Raw genomic sequence first — 20,307 nt, 5'->3', positions numbered from 1 at the left:
TAGGAATTGAACCCTGGTCCTCTGGAAGAGCAGCCAGTACTCTTAATCGCTGAGCCATCTCTCTAGCCCCCAAGCCTGTTTCCATCAACATATTTAATTTTTCCCTTTATTTTTATCTTATGTGTTTGGGGGTTTTGCCTGCATGTGTACCCATATGTGTGTGCTTGGTGTCCATGAGACTAGAAAAAGACATCAGGGAAACATCAGGGAGGGAGGTTAGGGCAAAGTAGGGAACTCTGCCTTAGAGGCCTCAGATCTTATCTGATGATGTTCTTGATGTTGGTGGATAGGAGGGGTCTGTTTGTACATTCCAAAAAGGATTTCATCCAGATCATAAAGATGTTAGGTAGATAATAAAGAACTGTTAAGATTAAGGAAAGCACAAGTTACAATCTTACAATTTACAATCACAGCAGTGACTATTATTGTTGTTGAGACAGGGTCTGTCTATGTGCCCCTGGAACTCACTACGGAGACCAGGCTGGCCTCTAACCCACAGAGATCCACCCGCTGTAATTCTGTTCTGAACACATACAACCTAATTCATTACCACTTCTGTCTCACTGGCTGTTGTATCTGCTTGAATGACTTACTTCATCTGGGTTAGACTTGCTAGGTCGCATGTGTTTCTTTTGTGTGTTATATGTGTTATTTATACTTTTTCTGTTGAGAACTCCCAGTTCATTTAGAAACCCATTTACCGATCGGATGATTTTAAGGGTGTTTAGTTTTTACAGTTCTTTATATGTTCTAGATGCTGATGCCCTATCTGGAATGTGCTTGGCAAAGATCTTCCTCTCTCTGTAGGCTGTCTCCGGTCTGGTGATCGTAACTCTGTTATGCAGTGTCTTCCTAATTTCATTTGTTAACGCTTGGGGTTAGTTCTCATGCAGGTGAAGTCACTTCCAGAAAATCTTCGCCTGTGCTTATACAAGTGATTTCTCTAGCAATTGCAAGGTTTCAGGTTTTAACATCAGCTTTGATCTGTTTTGAATTGATGTTTGAAAGAGATACAATTAAGTTTCGTTCTTGACAGGTGCCTGGCCAGTTTGCCCAGCATGGCTTGTTGAAGAAGCTCTTTTTGTTACTATGGCCCTGTAATATAGTTTGACAAATCACTAGCATTGCTCTTTCTTCTGAGGCTATTTAGGATCTTTTGTTCTTCCTATGAATTTTACAGTTTCTTTTTTCTAGACTCATATATCAGATGCAGTTGGGATTTTGATCAATTTGCCAATCACTTTAGACAATACAGTCATTTTTTACAATGTTGATTCTGTTGGCCCAGAGCATAAGAGATGCTTTTTTAGGAAAGACTTAAAAAAAAACACTTAAAGGCATTTGCTTTATTTTTATTTTGTATGTATATGTTTGCACATGTGTATGCTCACAAGTGCTCTCAGAGGCCAGAAGAGAGTGTCTGATGCCTTGGAGATGGAGATACAGGTGGTTGCGAGCTACCTGACATGGGTCCTGGGAACCAAACTCCAGCAAGTTCTCTTCACTGTGGAGCCACCTCTTCAGCCTGTAAAGAGAGATGCTTTTAGAACACATTTCTTTACTTTATTTGTGCACGTGCCTAAATGTGAATATGTGTATCCACAGTAGGGCATGCGGAAGTCAGAGGGCAGCCTGAGGAAGCTAGTTCTCTCCTTCCTGTACGGGCCGCAGGGATCTAGTTTAGAAGGGTAGGCCTGATGGCAAGCACCTTTATCCACAGAAGAGAGCTTTGCACCTTTATTGTTCGAAATGTAGAGGCTTTCACATCCTTGGTTAGGTGTTTTTCTTGGTTGTCTAATTTTCCGGGAGCTGTCGTGAATGGTGTTTCTCTCTCAGCAAGTCCATTATTGGTGCAGAATGGCAACTGACTTCTGTAGGCCGATCTCGCAACCTGACGCTTTGCTGAAAGTGTGCATCGGCTCTAATGGTTTTTCTGGAGGAGTCTTGAGGGGCTTTTCGCCAGAGGATCATGCTTTCTGCAGATAAATACACTTCGATTCCTTCTTTCATGTGTGAGTCCCTTTTGTTTGTTTCTTTTTCTTTTATTACCATCATCATGGTTTCCATCACTGAGCTGAACAGGGGCAGTGAGAGCCTGGACCCTTCCCGTATTCCTGAGTGAGTTAGGACTTTGACCTTTTCCCATGTTGCTGACCTATCTTTTCTTTTTAACCAGTTTTCATTTCTTTGAACCCTGTAGTCTTTTGGAGGCACTTTGCCCACATGAACTCTCGTTTCTTGTGATTCTATGCTGTGATTTGCCTGTCCTTGGATGGCTCTTCCAGTTTCATCTGGGGATTTTCTCCTTGAACTTTGAGATAGCTTAGCGTCGTTCTTTTTGTTGTTGCTTTTGCTTGTTTTGTTTTTCAAGACAGGGTTTCTCTGTAGCTCTGGCTGGCCTGGACTCACCTTGTAGACCAGGCTGGCCTGGAACTCGCAGAGATCTGGCTGCCCCTGCCTCCCGAGGGCTGATATTAAAGGCGTGTGCCTCCACTGCCTGGCTTATGTTGTTTCAGTGAGCCCCTCATTTTTTGTCCACATTTCTCTGAGTTTCTGACACACTCTCTCTTTGAAATAGTTTATTTTTCCCGTTTCTTTTTTTTTCTTTTCTTTCTTTTTGAGACAGAATTTCCTGTAGCTCAGGTTGTCCTTGAACTCACTGTGTAGCTGAGGATGACCTTGAACTCCTGATCCTCCTACCTCTACCTCCCAAGTGTTAAGAGCACAGGTGTGTACCCATGCCCAACCCTGCGGTCCGTTTTTCTTATTCTCTATCATCTCCTTCACCGAACCACACAGAAGCTGCTCTGGTCTGCTCTTACCCAGAAGCCCCTTTTTGCCTTTGACAATGAACGAACACTGCAGCCATGATAAGAACTACTCTTTGGCACTTGACCTTTGGAGTTGCTAGAGTTATCAGTGCTGGCCAGCGACAGATTTCAGACACTCCTCCTGCAACTTCTAACTTCACTCTTAGTCGGAAGCAGAGCCTATGAGTTGCACTTTCTCAGCGCCCACCAGGTCCAAATTACCAATCAGATGTGTGCCTGGCAGCCTTCTAGGAGTAACAGCAGTGAATGAAATAGGCCCAGTCTTTATTTTACAAAGGAACTATCATGATTCTATGAAGGAGAGAAAAATATTTTAAAAAAATGATTAACATTCATTTATGTTTATGTGCGTGTATGTGTCTGGAAGCCTCAGAGGCCAGAGGAGGGGCTCAGATCCCCAGGAGATGGAGTGACAGGTAGCTGTGAGTCGCCTGCCATGGGTGTCCTCGGCAAGAGCAGTTAAGTGCTCTCAACCTCGGAGCCACCTCTCCAGGCCCGGGAAGTAGCTCTTTATTAGACCTACGGCTGGTATTTAATGGGGAATGGCCAGTGTGGGGGGAGCCAGGGTGTCGGTGCACACCTGTGGTGCCAGCACTTGGGAAGTGGAGGTGAGAGGACTGTGGATTTGGCTAGTTTGGATAACGCGCTGAGACCCGCTCTCAAACACAGAACGACTGGAGAAGCTGTACTGGAGGGGATTAGGTAACAGAATAGGATTTGGGATGGGATATGTTCATGACGGTTCTTTATCTTATCTTTCAAATTTTGTTTCTGTTAAAAAAAAAAAACCTGACTTCCTGGTGACCTTTGAACTAGCACTGTCAATGAACAGCTTTGTCAACCTGAGTAGCTGACAATGTAGTTACTTAGTCTGTGAAATGCCTTATAAATTAGGCCGGGCTTTGAAGTTCTTGAGTCTCACAGCTGTGCTAGGGGCAAGGAGTGGTCCAAACTCCTGAGCCTCCCAAGAGTCAGCAGTGTTTCGGGGTGGCCCTGAACCTGCATTTCATCAAGCGCAAACATGGTGAGGATAATCTGTTGCTCAAACGCTGGATGGCAGCGTAGGCATCTGTGTGCGGGGGGGGGGGGGGGGGGGGCTGGGTGGTCACCCCTGGGTGTATGTGCCCATGGGCATGTGTAGAGACAGAGGACGTTTTTCTTAGTTAATCCCATCTGGTCATTTGAGAAAGAGTCTCTTACTGCACACGGAGCTTCCTGCGCAAGCTAGACTGGCTGGTTAGCAACCCCCGGGAGCCATTTGTCTCCACATCTTCAGTGCCTCAGTGACACACCCGCGCTGCTGCCTTGAGGTGCCTGCTGGGGATCCAGGTCGTCATGCTTGTGCGGAGCCATCTCTGCAGCCCTCCCTTTTAGTGAGGCTGGAAACCGACTCCCTGCCTCAAGCCTCTTCTTTTTAAAGTGTGTGCACGTGAGTTCGTGGTGTGTGTGTGTGCGTGTGCGTGTGTGTGTGTGTGTGTGTGTGTGTGTGTGTGTGTGAGAGAGAGAGAGAGAGAGAGAGAGAGCATTTGTGTATTCTTTTATTAGTGCCTGTAGAGGCCAGAAGAGAGCATTGGATCCCCTAGAGCTGGAGTTACAGGCAGTTTTGAACTGCCCATGTGGGTGTGGAAACTGAACCGGGGTCCTCTGGAAGAGCAGCCAGCACCCTTAAGCCCTGAGCCTCCTCTCCAGCACCCTACCCCCAGGTTTGCCTTTGTTCTCGAAACAACCTTAATATGGTTTACTCTCCACCTTGCCACTGGCCACCGTGAATCCGTGTCTGAGGCTCTGGTGGGGATAAGTGGAACTGAGCCCAGAGAAGCTTTCTGTGCAGGGCCTGGCGTTCAGGAGCTGAAGCAGGTGTGGCGGTGCTTGTATAAAATGTGGAAAGTGCTTCCGGTAAATGCTGCAACTGCTCTTGCTTCCTTTCTCATCAAGGCATAAAGTACTTCAAGTGCGACCACCAGATGTCCGTGTTCCTGTACCTCGCATCCCTGCAAAACAACTGCTCCATCACGGCCTATCCCTGTGACTCCTATCGGGATTACAGGAACGGCAAGTGTGTCAGCTGCGGCGTTGGACAAAGCAAGCCCTGTCCCCTTCTGGGTAAGCCCATGAAGCTTCCTTCTCTGCCCGACAGTTCATTTTTGTACAGATCCTAGAGTCATTTTACTGTCTAAACACTTGTCCCAGATTGTATCTACTAAAATTGTAGACAGTCAGCTTTATTTACTTATTACTCGAGATAAGGTCTTGCTGCATAGTTTAGGCTCATTTGAGCTTACTTTGTAGCTCAGGCTGGCCTTGGACTTGAAACTTTCTTGCCACAGCCTCCAGAGTAGTAGGTATTACAAGAGTGTACCACAGCCCATTTGTTCTCTGAGCTACTCTAGTGTTCGATTATAGAGAATTAGGTTAGGGCATGGCAGCTCAGCAGGGAGAAATCAAAGTTTGAGACTAGTCTTGGTTACCTAGAGAGACCCTCTTTTTCAAAAAGCAACATAAAAAACCCGCTTACCTTCTACACCCCAAAACCAAAGCCAAAAAACAACAAAACAAACAAAAACAATAACAGCTGCCACCTGCCCAGTGTTGGAACAATCTTCATGGGATTCCACCCGCAGGTTACTGCCGACATACTATGCTGTCATAAAGAAGATAACAGAGGTTTTGCAAGCCTACCCAGGCTTTGCACAGCCTGTTCCTGCCGAGACAGCAGCCCCCGCTCCAGGCACACACCCCTCTGGGGAGGTCCACAGTGAGCCCGAGGCCAGGCCCAGGGCTGACACTTGCAGAATTATCCCTCCCAGCAGACTGCATCTGTAAACGCTTTCTCTCTCCACTCTGACTTGTGTGTCCACATACAGTGCCCTGGTGGGGAAAAGACACTGTAGAGACTGCTGAGATGTTTGCCGGAAGTTAGAGGGAACATTCTAGGTGGTTAGGACTTCAAGACTGGTGGGCTATAAAGACCCATTTTTCTTGACAGACAGAAAGAGGCTCCGCTGGGCAGCATTCACACTTGTCTCCCTGAGCTGAGCGGTCATGTGCTCAGCGACATGGTCACACACTGAGCCCGTGTCCTGTATACTTTAGTGGCCTAATATAGTTCTTCAAGAAAGCCCCGGGGCCAGTTAGGCTTACGACAGGCCTGTAATCCCAGGCATCTGGCAGGCTAAGGCAGGTCCTGTCCCCAAAACGATATTACAAAAGCACAGTGGGTTCAAGAAAGCCTGAGTAACTTAGCAAGACTTTATATCAAAATAAAAAGTAAAACAAATGGACTGTGGATATAGCCTGGTAGTAGATCGCCGGCCTAGCATGCTTAAGGCCCTGAAATAATTCCTAGTACTTTTGAGACAGATAGGTAGGTAGGTAGGTAGATAGAGGTATTGCTTGGTGTATAAAGCGCATACTTTGCATGCATAAGATCCTGGGTCCCATCTTCAGGATAAAACCAACGTTGCAATAGTGATTCTGTTTTAAGTATTTGTCTCAATATAGCTCAGTGTTGAAAATGAACGCATTGTTGAAAACTATCTGTGTACCAGTGTGTGTGCTAATCCCATCTCCCGCCTCGTCACTGAGGGACCCTTCTGCACCTCAGTTCTTAGGATGGAGACAGCCAGCAAGAAGGAAGAACCTCTAAGGAACAGGAAAGCGGGGAGGGGGTAAAGGGAGGAAGGGCGGGACTGGGAGAAGAGGAGGGAGGGGGCTAGGATCCGATGTAAAGTGAATGAATGAATGAATGAATAAATAAATAAAATTTTTAAAAAAGAAGAAGGGAGAGCAGTGACACATGTTTCGGGTGACCCTCTCGCCCCTCTGGGGGGGGTCTGGAGATGGAGTGGGAAGGAGCTGTTGCAAACGTACTGTTCTTGCTTCCTCTGCAGCTTCCACATTTATCTAATAAACGTTGGTGTTTCTGGCTTGTTTCGTAGGCTACTACGCCGACAACTGGAAAAAATACTTAGGAGATCCTCCAATGACGAAGGTGTTCTTCGACACAGCCGAGAAGAAACCGTACTGCAGTGAGTGATGGCTGTGTTGGTTGTTCTGTCTGACCCTGGCATTTCGGAGAGGATGGAGTCTCAGCTCTCTGGACGCTTCTTGGAAAATGGGGACAGTGGTAGATAGCGCTTTGGAGCTAAAAGAGCCTAAGAGCAACAGCTTCTGTCTGTAACAGTTGTGTGACCTTGGCTAACCTTCTCTCTGAGCGCCTTGTGGGTGCTGGGAATTGAACCCTGGTCCACTGGAAGAGCAGCCAGTGCTCTTAAGCACTGAGCCATCTCTCCAATCCTACTATTTTTAAGTTTATTTAGCTGTCTTTCTCCATAATCCCTCACCACCCCCTATCCTCTCCTCCTTTCCATTTGATCCTCCCATTCCGGCCCTTCCCATCCGTATCCATCTATTTCATTTCCCTTTCCTAATGAGATCTGTCTGTTGCCTTTAGTCCCTTAATCTAGGGGGGGACCTTCTGTACCTCAGTTCTTAGAAGGAAGAACATCTGAGGAGTAGGGGAGGGAGAGGGGGAAAAGGGAGGAAGGGTGGGTCCTACCCTCTGTGGTTCTGTGAATTATAGCTTGGTTATTATTGACTTATCGGCTAATATACACATAGAAGTGAATACATACCGTATTTGTCTTTCTGGGTCAAGAATATCTCCCTCAGAATGATTTTGTTTTTCTAGCTGCATCCATTTACCTTCAAATCTCACGATGTCATTTTGTTTTAAGAGCTGAGTAATACTGCACTGTGCAAAATGTACCACTTTTTTTTTTTTTAATCCATTCTTCTGTTGAGGGACATCTAGGTTTTTCCTACTTTCTGGCTGTTATGAATAGAGCAGCAATGAACACGGTTGAGCGTCTGCCCAAGAGAGGTATGGCTGGCTCTTGAAGTAGACTGATCCCCATCTCCTGAGGCTCCACCACACTGCTTTCCATAGTGGTGAATTACTTTGCACTCCCCCCAGCAGTAGACGGGCGTTTTATTCCACATCCTCGCCAGCATGAGCTGTCGCTTGTGTTGTTGATCTTTGCCATTCTGACAGGTGTAAGGTGAACTCTCAAAGAAGTTCAGATTTGCATTTCCCTGATGACTAAGGATGCTAAACCTTTTTTTAAAGTGCTTCTCAGCCATTTGCGTTTCTTCTATTGAGAATTCTCTTTAGATCTGTATCCCAGTTTTTAATTGGGTTATTTTTTGACATCTATTTTCTCGAGTTCTTTAAGTATTTTGGATATTGGCCCTCTGTTGGATGTGGAATTGGTAAAAACATTTTCCCATTTTGTAGACTGTCGCTTTGTCAGTCACAGTGTCCTTGCCAGGCGGAAACTTCCCAGTTTCATGAGGCCTCATGTATTAACTGGAGCTGATTTGTGCAGGGTGATAAGTATGGACCTATCTACACGCAGACATCTGGTTTGAGCAGCACCGTTTGTTGGAGATACTGCCTTTTGTTTTTTTCCAGTGTGTATTTCTGGCCTTTTTATGAAAAATCAGGTGCCCATAGGTATATGGATTTCTGTCCTGGTCTTCAATTTGATCCCCTTCATCATCGTGTCTATGTTTATGCTAATACGGTGCTGTTTTTATATATAGCTCTATAATACAGCTTGTAGTCAGGGGTAGTGATACTTCAGCTGTTCTTTTACTATTCAGATATTAAGATTTTAGCTATCCTCTTTTTATTTGTTTTTAGTTTTTATTTATTTATTTATTTATTTTTTTGGTTTTTCAAGACAGGATTTCTCTGTGTAGCCTGGCTATCCCGGAACTTGATCTGTAGACCAGTCTGGCTTTGAACTCAGAAATCTGCCTGCCCCTGCCTTCCAAGTACTGGGATTAAAATCGTTTGCCACCATATCCAGCTTTTATCTTTGTGTGTGTGTGTGTGTGTGTGTGTGTGTGTGTGTGTGTGTGTATGTGTGCTTTCATACAAGCTGAAAATTGTCCTTTCAAGACCTTCAAAGACTTGTGTTGGAATTGCATTGAGTTTGAAGATTATTTTTGGTAGAATGGACATTTTTACTATGCTAATTCTACCGATTCCCAACATGGAAGATCTTTCTGTCTTCTGATATCTTCTTCAATTTCTTTCTTTAATGACTTTAATCTTCTTTCACTTGCTTGGTTAGCAGGTGTCCTATTGCAGATCTGGGGTGAGCCTGGGGGACTGGGCTTGTAGGAATGGAGGGAGAGATGTTTAAAATAATTATGTGGCACATATGTACAGTTTTACCATTTATTAAGGACAAAGGCAAATTTGTGTTTTGATGAGACAGACATGCCTGCTTCCTCTACACAAGGTGCTAACGCTTGGCTAAACATCTACTACGGCTTGATATGGGTCATTACTGGTGTTTTATAGAGGTGATCGGTGTTCTGATTTTAAAATTATTAGTGAGGATGTTGCTGTGCATGAACAAGAGAAAAAACTGGCAGAAGGTATATCAGAAATTGTTGGAAATCATCTTCTTATTCCAAGCTAGAACTCCTTTAAAAAAAAAAAAATTACCTGCTGGGCAGTGGTGGTGCACAGTTTTAATCTCAGCACTTGGGAGGCAGAAGCAGGTGGATCTCTGTGAGTTTGAGGTCAACCAGTCTACAGAGTGAGTTCCAGGACAACCAGGGCTATACAGAAAGCCTGTCTCACAAAGAGAGAGAGAGAGAGAGAGAGAGAGAGAGAGAGAGAAGAAAAGGAAGGAAAAGCTATTTTATCCGAGTATTTTGCCTACAATTGTGTGTGTATACCATGCACCCAGTGCCTGTAGATGCCAAAAGAGGGTTCTAGATCCTCTGAAACTAGAGTTAGAGACATTTCTGAGTCACCATGTGGATACCAGGAATTGAACACCGGTCCTTTTTAAAAACAAAACTCAAGTCAACAATTCAAACAGTATTTACTTTTTAAAAGTGTGTTTATTCTGGAGCGCCTGGGAGTGGAGGTTAGAGGACAACTTGAAGGAATCCATTCTCTCCTTACGTCCCGTGGGCTCAAGGGATCAAGTTCAGGTTGTAAGAACTGGCGGTAGGTGCCTCTGGTGAGCCGTCTTGACAGCCTTGAGACAGTGATTTTCACAAACATTCTAACGAAGTGCAATCCAAAGCTCTCCCAGGCTGGGACAGGCATGCTGAGAAACAGACAAAAACATGAAAGTCTTCCATAATTAGATCCTGTGTGTGCGAGCAACCCAACACACACGGTAGTAAGTTCAGTAAAAACATCATGAGATGTGTGCGGGTGCGTGTGTGCATGCCTGTGTGTGTGTGTGTCTGTAACTTGATTATAGGGTTCCTTAGCGAAAGGTTGAACATGCCTGCCAGACTATGAGGCAGGCATCCACAACCCCTGCACATGCTCACTGTTGAGCACTGAGCCCCGCTGTCACTCATGCCATCTGTATCAAAGAGAAGAGCAAGAAACAATAAAAAAGCCGGCCACGGTACACACCCGTAGTCCTCCCACTTGGGAAAGTCAAGGGGTCAGAAACTCAAGGTCATCCTTGCCTATGTAGTGAGTTTGAAGGACTTGGACTCCAAAAACATTAAAGACAAAAGACAGTTCTTGAGTCTTTGCGGAGAAACTCTAGAGGGAGAGAAAAAGGACCTTGGCTTTTCAGACCTGACCCTACTGGGAAGCACTGGGCTACCTTTCTTATGGGGCTCTCTCCATATTTTACAGTGTATCATTATTTTGTGGACATTGTATCTTGGAACAAGAGCGCAAGAAGAGGGTTTATTACAATCAAACTGAGAGGCGAAGATGGACATATCACAGAATCCAAAATTGATCAGTAAGTCGAGCTGCAAGTTTGCATTTTCTAGTTCATTTGCTTTTCCCGCTGAGCAGCCTATAGCAGTGAGTTGAAGGATACCTGGGCACCTTAGTGGAATCCTGTCTCAGAATAAAGTGAAAAGCAGACTTGGGAGACTGCTTAATCCAAAGGACTTTCATCACTGGAGCTTTGGGATTGAATTCCAGTACTAGGAGATGGGGGAAGGAGAGAAAATCGGAGCTTTAACGTGTTTAATGCACATTCTTTCACCTTTCTTTCTTTCTTTCTTTCTTTCTTTCTTTCTTTCTTTCTTTCTTTCTTTCTTTCTTTCTTCCTTTCTTTTTCTTTTCTCCTCCTCCTCCTCCTCCTCCTCCTCCTCCTCCTCCTCCTCCTCCTCCTCCTCCTCCTCCTCCTCCTTCTCCTTCTTCTCCTTCTGACACAATTTCTCTGTAGACTTGGCTGTCCTGGAACTTACTCTGTAGAGCAGGCTGGCCTCTATCTCAGAGATCCCCCTGCCTCTGCCTCCTGAGTCCTGGGATTAAAGGAGTGCAATACCACTGCCCAGCTCACATTCCATTTTTTTACATTAGTTTTTAATTATTACAATTTATTTACTTTGTATCCCAGCTGTAGCCCCCTCCCTCCCTCCCTCTCCCAGTACCACCCTCCCTCTCCTCCTCCCATGCTCCTCCCCAAGTCCACTGATAGTGGAGGTCCTCCTCCTCTTCCATCTGACCCTAGCCTATCTGGTCTCATCTGGACTGGCTGCATTGTCCTCCTCTGTGCACTGGTAAGGTTGCTCCCTCCTCAGGGGGAAGTGATCAAAGAGCCAGCTACTGAGTTCATGTCAGAGACAGTCCCTGTTTCCATTACTAGGAAACCCACTTGGAGACTGAGCTGCCATGGGCTACATCTGTGCAAGGGTTCTAGGATATCTCCATGCATGGTCCTTGGTTGGCGTATCAGTCTCAGAAAAGACCCCTGTGTCCAGATTTTGGGTTCATTTGCTCTCCTTTTGGAGCTCCTGTCCCCTCCAGGTCTTTCTATCTTCCCCTTCTTTCATAAGATTCCCTGCACTCTGCCCAAAGTTTGGCTCTGAGTCTTTCAGAGGCCCTCTGTGGTAGACTCCTGTCCTGTTCTTTTTTCTCCCTCTTCCAATGTTTATCCATTTGCCCCTCTGAACTACAGTCCCCCCCCTCTACCAGCTGACTATCGAAGGTCATACTCTATTTTTATAGTGAATATAACATGTATTTCAAATTAGCAGCTGGACTCAATTTAGATGATCCCAATTTTGTTGATAAGTCCAATGTATTATAACCTGAAACCCCGGTGATCCTCAGGAAGCTTTCTCTGGGGAGGCTTGGCACTGCTTTTGCTTTTGTTTTTAGATTTATTTATTTAATGTGCATTGGTGTTTTGCCTGCATGTATGTCTGTGTGAGGGTGTCAGATCCCTTGGAACAGGAGTTACAGACAGTTGTGAGCTGCCAAGTGGATGCTGGGAATTGAACCCGGGTCCTTTGGAAGAGCAGCCAGTGCTTTTAACTGCTGAGCCATCTCTCCAGCCCTTGGCACTGTTCTTTTTCTTCTGGCAGACAACTGATAAACACCCTCCGTTTGGGCCAGTGGGCTGCAGACTTAGATTGGGATTAGGGGGCTCCATAGCTGTTTGTTACCCCAGCCCCACTGGCACCACATCTAAGGCTTCCCAGGGTGTGGCAGGCCTCTTAGAACTACGAGCTGCTTTCATCAGCATTACTGCATGTAAGCACAGCCTCATGGAGAGCCTCGATTCCACGTCAGCTGTGGGGGTGTATGTGCCTGGAGATGCGAATACCATCTGGAACACAGGAGTCAGTCACAGGTAGCACACTTCCCCGGCCTCGCTTTGGAGGCCAGTGGCTTCATTTAGACAGTTGTGTAGAGCCAGGGGCCCTGGCTCATGAAAGTCAGCTTGGGTGGGCAAATGGATCAAAGAGTCACCTGCTAGCCAGACTTGGAGGCTGGAAGCTGCTTTTTCTCATTAGCAATCTGTATTCATTTTAAAATGCCGTCTCTTCCCTCCAGCGAGCCATCGACATTTCAGAAGTACCATCAAGTGAGTCTACTTGCAAGATTTAATCAAGATCTGGATAAAGTGACAGAAATTTCGTTGTTGTTCTCCACAAAGTCGGTCGTGGGTCCAAAGTACAAGCTCAGAGTCCTTCGAATGAAGCTGAGGTCCCTGGTCCACCCGGACAGGTGAGCCACAGGCAGGCTTGACAAGCTCTTGTTACCATGCCCTCCTCTAGCCCCTTTCTTTCTTTCTTTCTTTCTTTCTTTCTTTCTTTCTTTCTTTCTTTCTTTCTTTCTTTCTTCCTTCCTTCCTTCCTTCCTTCCTTCCTTCCTTCCCTCTTCCTCCCTTCTTTCCTTTCTTTCTTTTTTCTTTCTTTCTTTCTTTCCTCCCTCCCTCCCTCCCTCCCTCCCTCCCTCCCTCCCTCCCTCTTTCTTTCTTTCTTTCTTTCTTTCTTTCTTTCTTTCTTTCTTTCTTTTTTTCCTTCTTTCTCTTTCTTTTACAGGTTCTTACAATGTAGCCCAGGCTGTCCTCAAATCTGTGGCGATTCTCCTGTGTCAGCCTCCAAAATGATAAACTTCTTTTACTTAAAAATTTAGGCTACTGCAAAGATATTTAGTAGTACAAGATTCTTTAAAGACGGTATCACCCTATTTTAAAACAGGGACTTTTAGCCAACCGTGATGGTGCATGCCTTTAATCCCAGCACTCAGGGAGGCAGAGGCAGGTACATTCTGTGAGTTAGAGGCCACCCTGTTCTACAAAGGGAATCCAGGACAGCCAATGGTACGCAAAGAAAAACCAATGTCTCAAAACAAACAAACAAACCAAAACATCGACAACCACAAAAACATGAACTTTTAATTAATTGGTTATTTTTGTTAGTTTGTTTTGCTGGGTCTGGTAGTACAGGCCTGTATTCCCAGCTAGCTAGTCTGGAGGCAGAGGGGGAGGCTCAAAAGTTTAACAACTGAAGAGGCTACACAAGTTCAAGACAATCCTGGGAAACTTATCCATACCCCATTTCAAAAACAAACAAACAAACAAGAACCAGCATGTGATTTACAGTCCCAGGACTTGCAAAGTATATAGAAGCAGGACTGGGAGTGGAGTGGAGGACCCGGGTTCGAGTCCTAGCACAGACATGGTGCCTTACAACCCTCTGTCAACTCCAGGTATAGAGGAGCCTGACCTCCACAGGGACCAGGCTTGTGGTACACACACACACACACACACACACACACACACACACACACACCCACTCATACACATAAATACATCTTTAACAAAAGAGTGGAGTAGAGGTGGGTGAGAGTTCACACCCCACTTTCTTGCGTATGATGCCTTCCCCAGCCATTTGCCTGTTGCATTAGAAACAACTGCTGAGCAAGTCCATATGTGAGGCGGTGACGTGGCTTACCTCGGTAGATTGGGGGGTGGGGCTGTGACAGTTCACCGACGAGGGTCTTTGGTTTCCCCAGGCCTCACTTATGTCGCTATGATCTCATCCTTATGGAAAACGTTGAGACGGTCTTCCAGCCTATTCGGTGCTCGAAGCAGCACATGTAGCTGCTGTTAGAAATGCGTGCAGTGGCGGCGTCTCTACAGCGACAGGCTCCTAATGCCTCACCCTGCTGCGTCCTGAAGGCTTCAAAAGCACAGGAGAAAAAAAAAAAACCCAAGGTTATTTTCGGCTGTTTTCCATGGATGTCACATCACAAAATGTCAAAAGACCTGTGGTTATGAAACAGCGCTGGGAGGGGAGCCCCTAACTAGGGCAAGTCAGAAATAGCCAGGCTCCCAGCAGCAGAGTACTCTGCCTGGGTGCATCCTGAGGCCTTGCTTGCTCCAAACTGTCTGCTCTGCTCCTGCCATACCACACCTCAGGGCCACGGGTCAAGCAGCTAAGAGTGAAGACTGGAGGCCTCACTGGAATTCCGTGTTCCCTGTGCCCACCAACCCTCCATCATCCTGGCAGGAAGTGGAGAATGAAGCAGACTACCTCATGGGAACTGTGGGTTGGGAATGCCAGGCTATGAAGGGTTTGTGAAATCCCTTGGGTCTACATCTGTGGGATGTGGACTGATGTGAATATGCTTTTCCTTTGATAGGGCCTAGCAATCTTGTATAAGCTACACAACCTTTCCTTTTCTTTCTTTCTTTCTTTCTTTCTTTCTTTCTTTCTTTCTTTCTTTCTTTCTTTCTTTCTTTTATTAATTACAGTTTATTCACTTTGTATCCTGGCTGTAGCCCCCTGCCCCACTCCCTCCCAATCCCACACTCCCTCTTCTTCTCCTATGCCCCTCCCCTAGTCCAATGATAAGGGAGGTCTTCCTCCCCTTCCATCTGACCATAGTCTACCAGATATCGTCAGGGCTGGCTTCTTTGTCTTCCTCTATGGACTAGTAAGGCTGCTCCCTCCTTGGAGGTGATCCAAGAGCCAGCCATGAGTTCATGTCAGAGATGGTCCCTGGTCCTATTATTGGGGAACCCTCTTGGACACTGAGCTGCCATGGGCTACTTCTGTGTAGGGGTTCTAAGTGATCTCCATGCATGGTCCTTGTTTGGAGTATCAGTCTCAGAAAAGACCCCTGGGCCCAGATTTTTTGGTTCTGTTGCTCCCCTTGTGGAGCTCCTGTTCCCTCCAGGTCTTTCCATGTCCCTCTCCTTTCACAGATTCCCTGAACTCTGCCCAAAGTTTGGCTCTGAGTCTCAGCATATGTTTTGATACCCTGCTGGGTGGAGTCTTTCAGAGGCCCTCTGTGATAGGCTCCTGTCCTGTTCCCTGTTTTCTCCCTCTTCCCATGTCTGTCTCATTTGCCTTTCTGAATGAAGATTGAACATCTTACCCAGGGTCCTCCTTCTTGCTTAGCTTCCTTAGGTGTACAGATTTTAGTATGATTATCCTATATTATATATCTAATATCCACCTATAAATGAGTATATACCATGTGTTTCTTTCTGTTTCTGGGATTCCTCACTCAGGATGATCTTTTCTAGATCCCACCATTTGCCTGCAAATTTCATGATTTCCTTGTTTTTAATTTCTGAGTAGTATCCCATTGTGTAAATGTACAATTTCTGTATTCCTTCCTCAACTGAGGGACATCTGGGTTGTTTCCAGCTTCTGGCTATTACAGATAAAGCTACTACAAACATGGTTGAGCAAATGTCCTTGTTGTGTACTTGAGCCTCTTTTGGATATATGCCTAGGAGTGGTATGGCTGGATCTTGAGGTAGCACTATTCCTAGTTGTCTGAGAAAGCGCCAGATTGATTTCCATAGTGACAACCTCTCCTTTTCAACACCAGCTTCCTTTCCAGACTGTTTGCTTTAGGTGGCAAGAAGGCTCTGGCTTCCTGCTTTCTTTGAAGTGAGGCTGATGGTCAGAGGGGGTGGGATAGGTTCATGGCCCTGAGGCCTGGGCTGACACGGGCACTAAGTAGAAGAAAAGAGGAGAAATGGGCATCATTCATTACAGCGTGTGGACTGGACGGAGGGAGGCAGAGAAACTGACAGAGGGAGGCAGAGAAACTGGCTTGCTTTCACTGGGTTGCAAAAGTGTCAGAGGATTATTTTTCTGCTCTGGGATTGAACACACGAGACGCATTGAGTCCTGTTCTCATCTTCAGAGGTTCTTGTTTTGTTTTGTTTTTTAAGCAATCCTTAAGAATGTTTAAAAAAAAAAAAAAAAGAAAAGAAAAAAGCCTGAGCAGTAATCATATACGCCTTATTTCCAGCTCTAGGAGGCAAAGGCAGGCAGGTTTCTGTGAGTTTGAGGTCAGCCTGGTCTACAGAGTGAGTTTCAGGACAGCCAGGGCTACACAGAGAAACCTTGTCTTAGAAAACTTAAAAAAAAAAAAGTTTCCTTTCTACTGTGGTGTAATCCATAATTATTCCAGGAACTTCTTTAAGACGCGGAGGTGCAGAATAAAAATAAGCTGTGCACAGCCCCAGCTGTTGGAGGGGTTAATGCCAGCCTGTAGACGCTCTCCCTTGTGCGGCTGGTGCGAATTCTTGGTGCATGAAACCTTAGGCTCTGCCTGGAGGCGGATCTGACCTCTGAATCTTTCTGAGCGACAGATGCAGACAAATGGAGAGGCCCCAGAGGGCCAGGGACAGAGAGGATAAAGTGAAAGAGGACAGTTAGAGGGTCAGATGCCTGGTGTGAAGGTGAGTACCACCCACCCCACGGCCATGACAGCTTCAGGAAGGTGTCCCTTCAGGTAGGGACCCTTCTCTTCACTGAATTTCCCCAGCTGCTGTAAAGAGACGGACACGGTGAGCAAATGGGTTGAAGTCCATGCTGCCTTAGTCTCCTTTCCTGTTGCTATGATAAAATTCCCTGACAAAAACGACTTGAGGAAGAAAGGCTTTATTTTGGTTCACAGTCCAAGGAACCAGTCCACCACGGCAGGGAGTCAAGCAGCTGGACCCTGAAAGCAGTTGGTCACACCACAGCCACAGTCAGGAACAGGGTGATGACTGAATGCTTGCTTTTATTCAGTTCAGTTTCATGACGCGTGTAAACGCTATTACAGCTTATTATTGATTGACATTCCAAGTGTATTTGTGCGCACATGTACACATATCACAGGACGCACGTGGAGGTCAGAAGACAACTTGCAGAGGTCAGTTCTCTCCTTCCAACGTGCGGCTCCCAGTTCTCTTCTGGTCATTAGGGTTAGAGGTGAGCATGCTTACCAACTGAGCCGGCTGTATAGGAGTTCCTCAGCCCAGATCCCCTGACTAGGGAATGGCGCCACCCACAATGGTCAGGGGTCTTGACACTTCAAGAAATGCAATCAAGGTAATTCCCCACAGACATGCCCAGAGGCCCATTACCCAGGTGACTCTAACTTTTGTCAAGCTGACAGTTAATACTAATCATCCTGGTCCTTTTTTTTTTTTTTTTTAAGTCAGGGTTCTGTAGAGGAACAGAACTGTACATATATATTATAGGCTACACATACATAAAGGGGATCTATTAGAATAGCTTACAGGCTGTGGTCCAGCTATTCCAACGATGGCTATCTTACCAAGAGAGACTCTTAGAACCCAGTAGTTGTTCGGTCCACGAGGCTGTATGTCTCAGCCAGCCTCCTGTATACGACAGAATCCTGAAGTAGTAGGCTGCAATGCCAGCGAAGGAAATGGACTTGCCATGGAGAGCAAGCATGTGAGGAAAGCAGGCTTCCTTCTTCCCTGTCCTCTCTATGGGCTGGGCAGGAGGTGTGGCCCAGATGAAAGGTGGCTCCTCCCATCTCCACCATCCAGATTAAAAGTGGGTCTTCCCAACTTTGAATTGAGAAAAATAAAAAAGCCTCACAGGTGTGCCCAGCCTTTGGGTTTTAGTTAATTGCAGATGTAGTCAGGTTGACAACCAAGATGGCTCACATGGTGGTACACACCTTCAGGCTTCCCTCCGGGTGGAGGAGGGCTCTGTGGCACTCTTCCCCCTAGGAGCACCCTGCCACACCCCTTCTTAGATTTCTTTAATCACCGTGGACAGTGAATGCGGTGGGAGGCTTTGAGTCTTGAGATTTCTGTGGGTCGTATATTAGCATAGGCACTTTTGGTCCTCTTTCCCTCGTCCCCCAGAGGGTCAAAATAACAGTGTGCAAATGTCAAGAATGGAAATTTCCGTCAAATCACACTCTCTGGGCTTTTGTCTGAACTGAGCTTTTGTCGGCCCTGGGTAGCTGCTCTAGAACGAGTGGGTGGGTGGTTGCATGAATGAGAGCAGGCATGAAGAGGAAAGGAAGTCTGTTGTGGAGACATGTTGCAGTGACTTTCAGATAATGGTGCTGGGCGGTGGAGGTGGCCGGAGGGGTGGCATCTCTCTTCTCCAGACCTTTCTCTTCCTTGAAAAATATTGCTGCTCCTGGATCAAGGGTTTGTTATGAAGGTCAAGCTGGGTTTAAATTTGGGATTTTCTTACCTTCCCGGTCTGGGATTATACAGGTGTGGGCCACCATGCCTAGCATCCAGTGGCATCCATTGCTTGTCTTTGCCTCTCCTCCTTTGTCTGCACATCTGTCTGAGTTCCAAATCTATGATACAATTAAGAGTGAATGTTTGGCTGGAGAGATGGCTCAGAGGTTAAGAGCCCTGGCTGCTCTTCCAGAGGTCCTGAGTTCAATTCCCAGCAACCACGTGGCGGCTCACAACCATCTATAATGAGATCTGGTGCCTTCTTTTGGTGTGCAGACTTATATGCAGGAAAAGTACTGAATAAATAATAAATAAACCTTACAAAAAAATAAAAGAGAGTGTTATTAAAAAAAAACCCAACAGAATAAAAGTGGGTGTGCTCTTAGCTCCTTCAGGTCTGTGCTACCCACCATTCAGATCTTTGCTCTTACGTCCCTTCTTCAGGAGTCGGCTCAGACCTCATTTCCTCATTCCCAGTCATAGCACATGTTGCCTCCTTCACGCTCTTTGGGTGCTTCCTTCTTCCACTGATGCGAGTGTGCTCTGGGTGGTGGCCGGACCTTTAGGGAGTGGAAACTACAGAGAGGTCCTCAGGTCACTGGGAGGCTTACCTCCAGAAGCCTGGTGGAACCCTAGGTTCTTCCTGCTTTTGCCTCCCGGCTCACCTCTTAAGCAGTCATGCTCCTTGTCTATTCCCATCACCATGGGTGACCTTGCCAGAGGCCCAAGGCAATGGTTCTGTCTGACGGAGGCTTGGGCCCCTCCCCAGAACTGTGAGCACAAAACAGGACTACTTATTTGCTCTCTCTTTGAAACAATTACTTTCTTTTAGCATACATTATTATATACCAAGAAAGAATGTTGCATTGCATGCATATACCCAGGTGTGTGTGTGTGTGTGTGTGTGTTTGTGGTTACATGTGGATGCTTGTGTGCCTGTGGTACATGTGTTTGCACACGTGGAGACCAGCAGACAACTTCTTCCCCTGGTTTTAAAAAAAATACTGGTTTTCTTTCTTTTTATGTATGTGTATGGGGTCAGATCCTCTGGAGCTGGAGCTGAAGGTGGTTTTGAACTGCCCAACTTGGGTGCTGAGAACTAAACTCAGGTCCTCTGCAAGAGCAGTATACATTCTCAACTGATGAACCGTCTCTCCATCCCCAAGTCTCACTGACACATGACACTTGTAATAGATAATTTCTTGGGGGGGGGCTTTTCTAATCACTCTAGCTCCCAAATATAAGACATAGAGACATTAGATTTATTAATAAGCGTTAGGCTCAATAACTGGGCAAATGGCCATTTATACTGGCTACTTCCCAGCCACCTGCCCCAAGTTACTTCAAGTTACTTGTCTTATTGGTCCTGCTTGGTCTGTTTCTGGTCCATCAGGTCAATTCCTCATGGTGATGTCCTACTTCTTCCTTTCTCCTCTCTCACCTCGTGGTCCCTACCTGAGACCGCAAGCTCTGGAGGAGATGCCCCACCTACTCTCTTCTGCTCAGCTACAGGCTGTCCAGCTTTTTTATTAACCAATCAGAGACAATTGGGGAGCAGAGTTTACACAGCATCGTTCAGAGTATGTGACGATGCACCCCTCTGGACTGCACCTGTTTCTCGGGGCCCAGAATTCAGCATTTGTAGACACAGAACACTGGACCAACCCCAACAGATGCTCAGCAGTTAGGCTAGCCGGCTGGCCATT

At 46.2% G+C, this 20,307-nt stretch overlaps 1 protein-coding gene across 1 annotated transcript in view; it reads left to right on the top strand.

The window, feature by feature from the left end:
- Positions 1 to 15,837, top strand: part of Liph (lipase H) — a 36,577-nt gene extending 20,740 nt beyond the window's left edge. Inside the window, exons 6-10 of the mRNA XM_021658074.2 lie at positions 4,767 to 4,934; positions 6,770 to 6,859; positions 10,519 to 10,630; positions 12,682 to 12,855; positions 14,149 to 15,837. Of these exons, the coding sequence (XP_021513749.1) occupies positions 4,767 to 4,934; positions 6,770 to 6,859; positions 10,519 to 10,630; positions 12,682 to 12,855; positions 14,149 to 14,236 (632 nt within the window). The 3' untranslated portion in view covers positions 14,237 to 15,837. The remainder of the gene's footprint in view (positions 1 to 4,766; positions 4,935 to 6,769; positions 6,860 to 10,518; positions 10,631 to 12,681; positions 12,856 to 14,148) is intronic.
- Positions 15,838 to 20,307: the final 4,470 nt, after the last annotated feature.

Source organism: Meriones unguiculatus, chromosome 17 (genome assembly GCF_030254825.1).
Source record: "Meriones unguiculatus strain TT.TT164.6M chromosome 17, Bangor_MerUng_6.1, whole genome shotgun sequence".
In the NCBI taxonomy this organism is placed as follows: Eukaryota; Metazoa; Chordata; class Mammalia; order Rodentia; family Muridae; genus Meriones; species Meriones unguiculatus.
The sequence above is the reverse complement of the archived record's forward strand: the minus strand, read 5'-3'. Positions and strand labels throughout refer to the sequence as shown.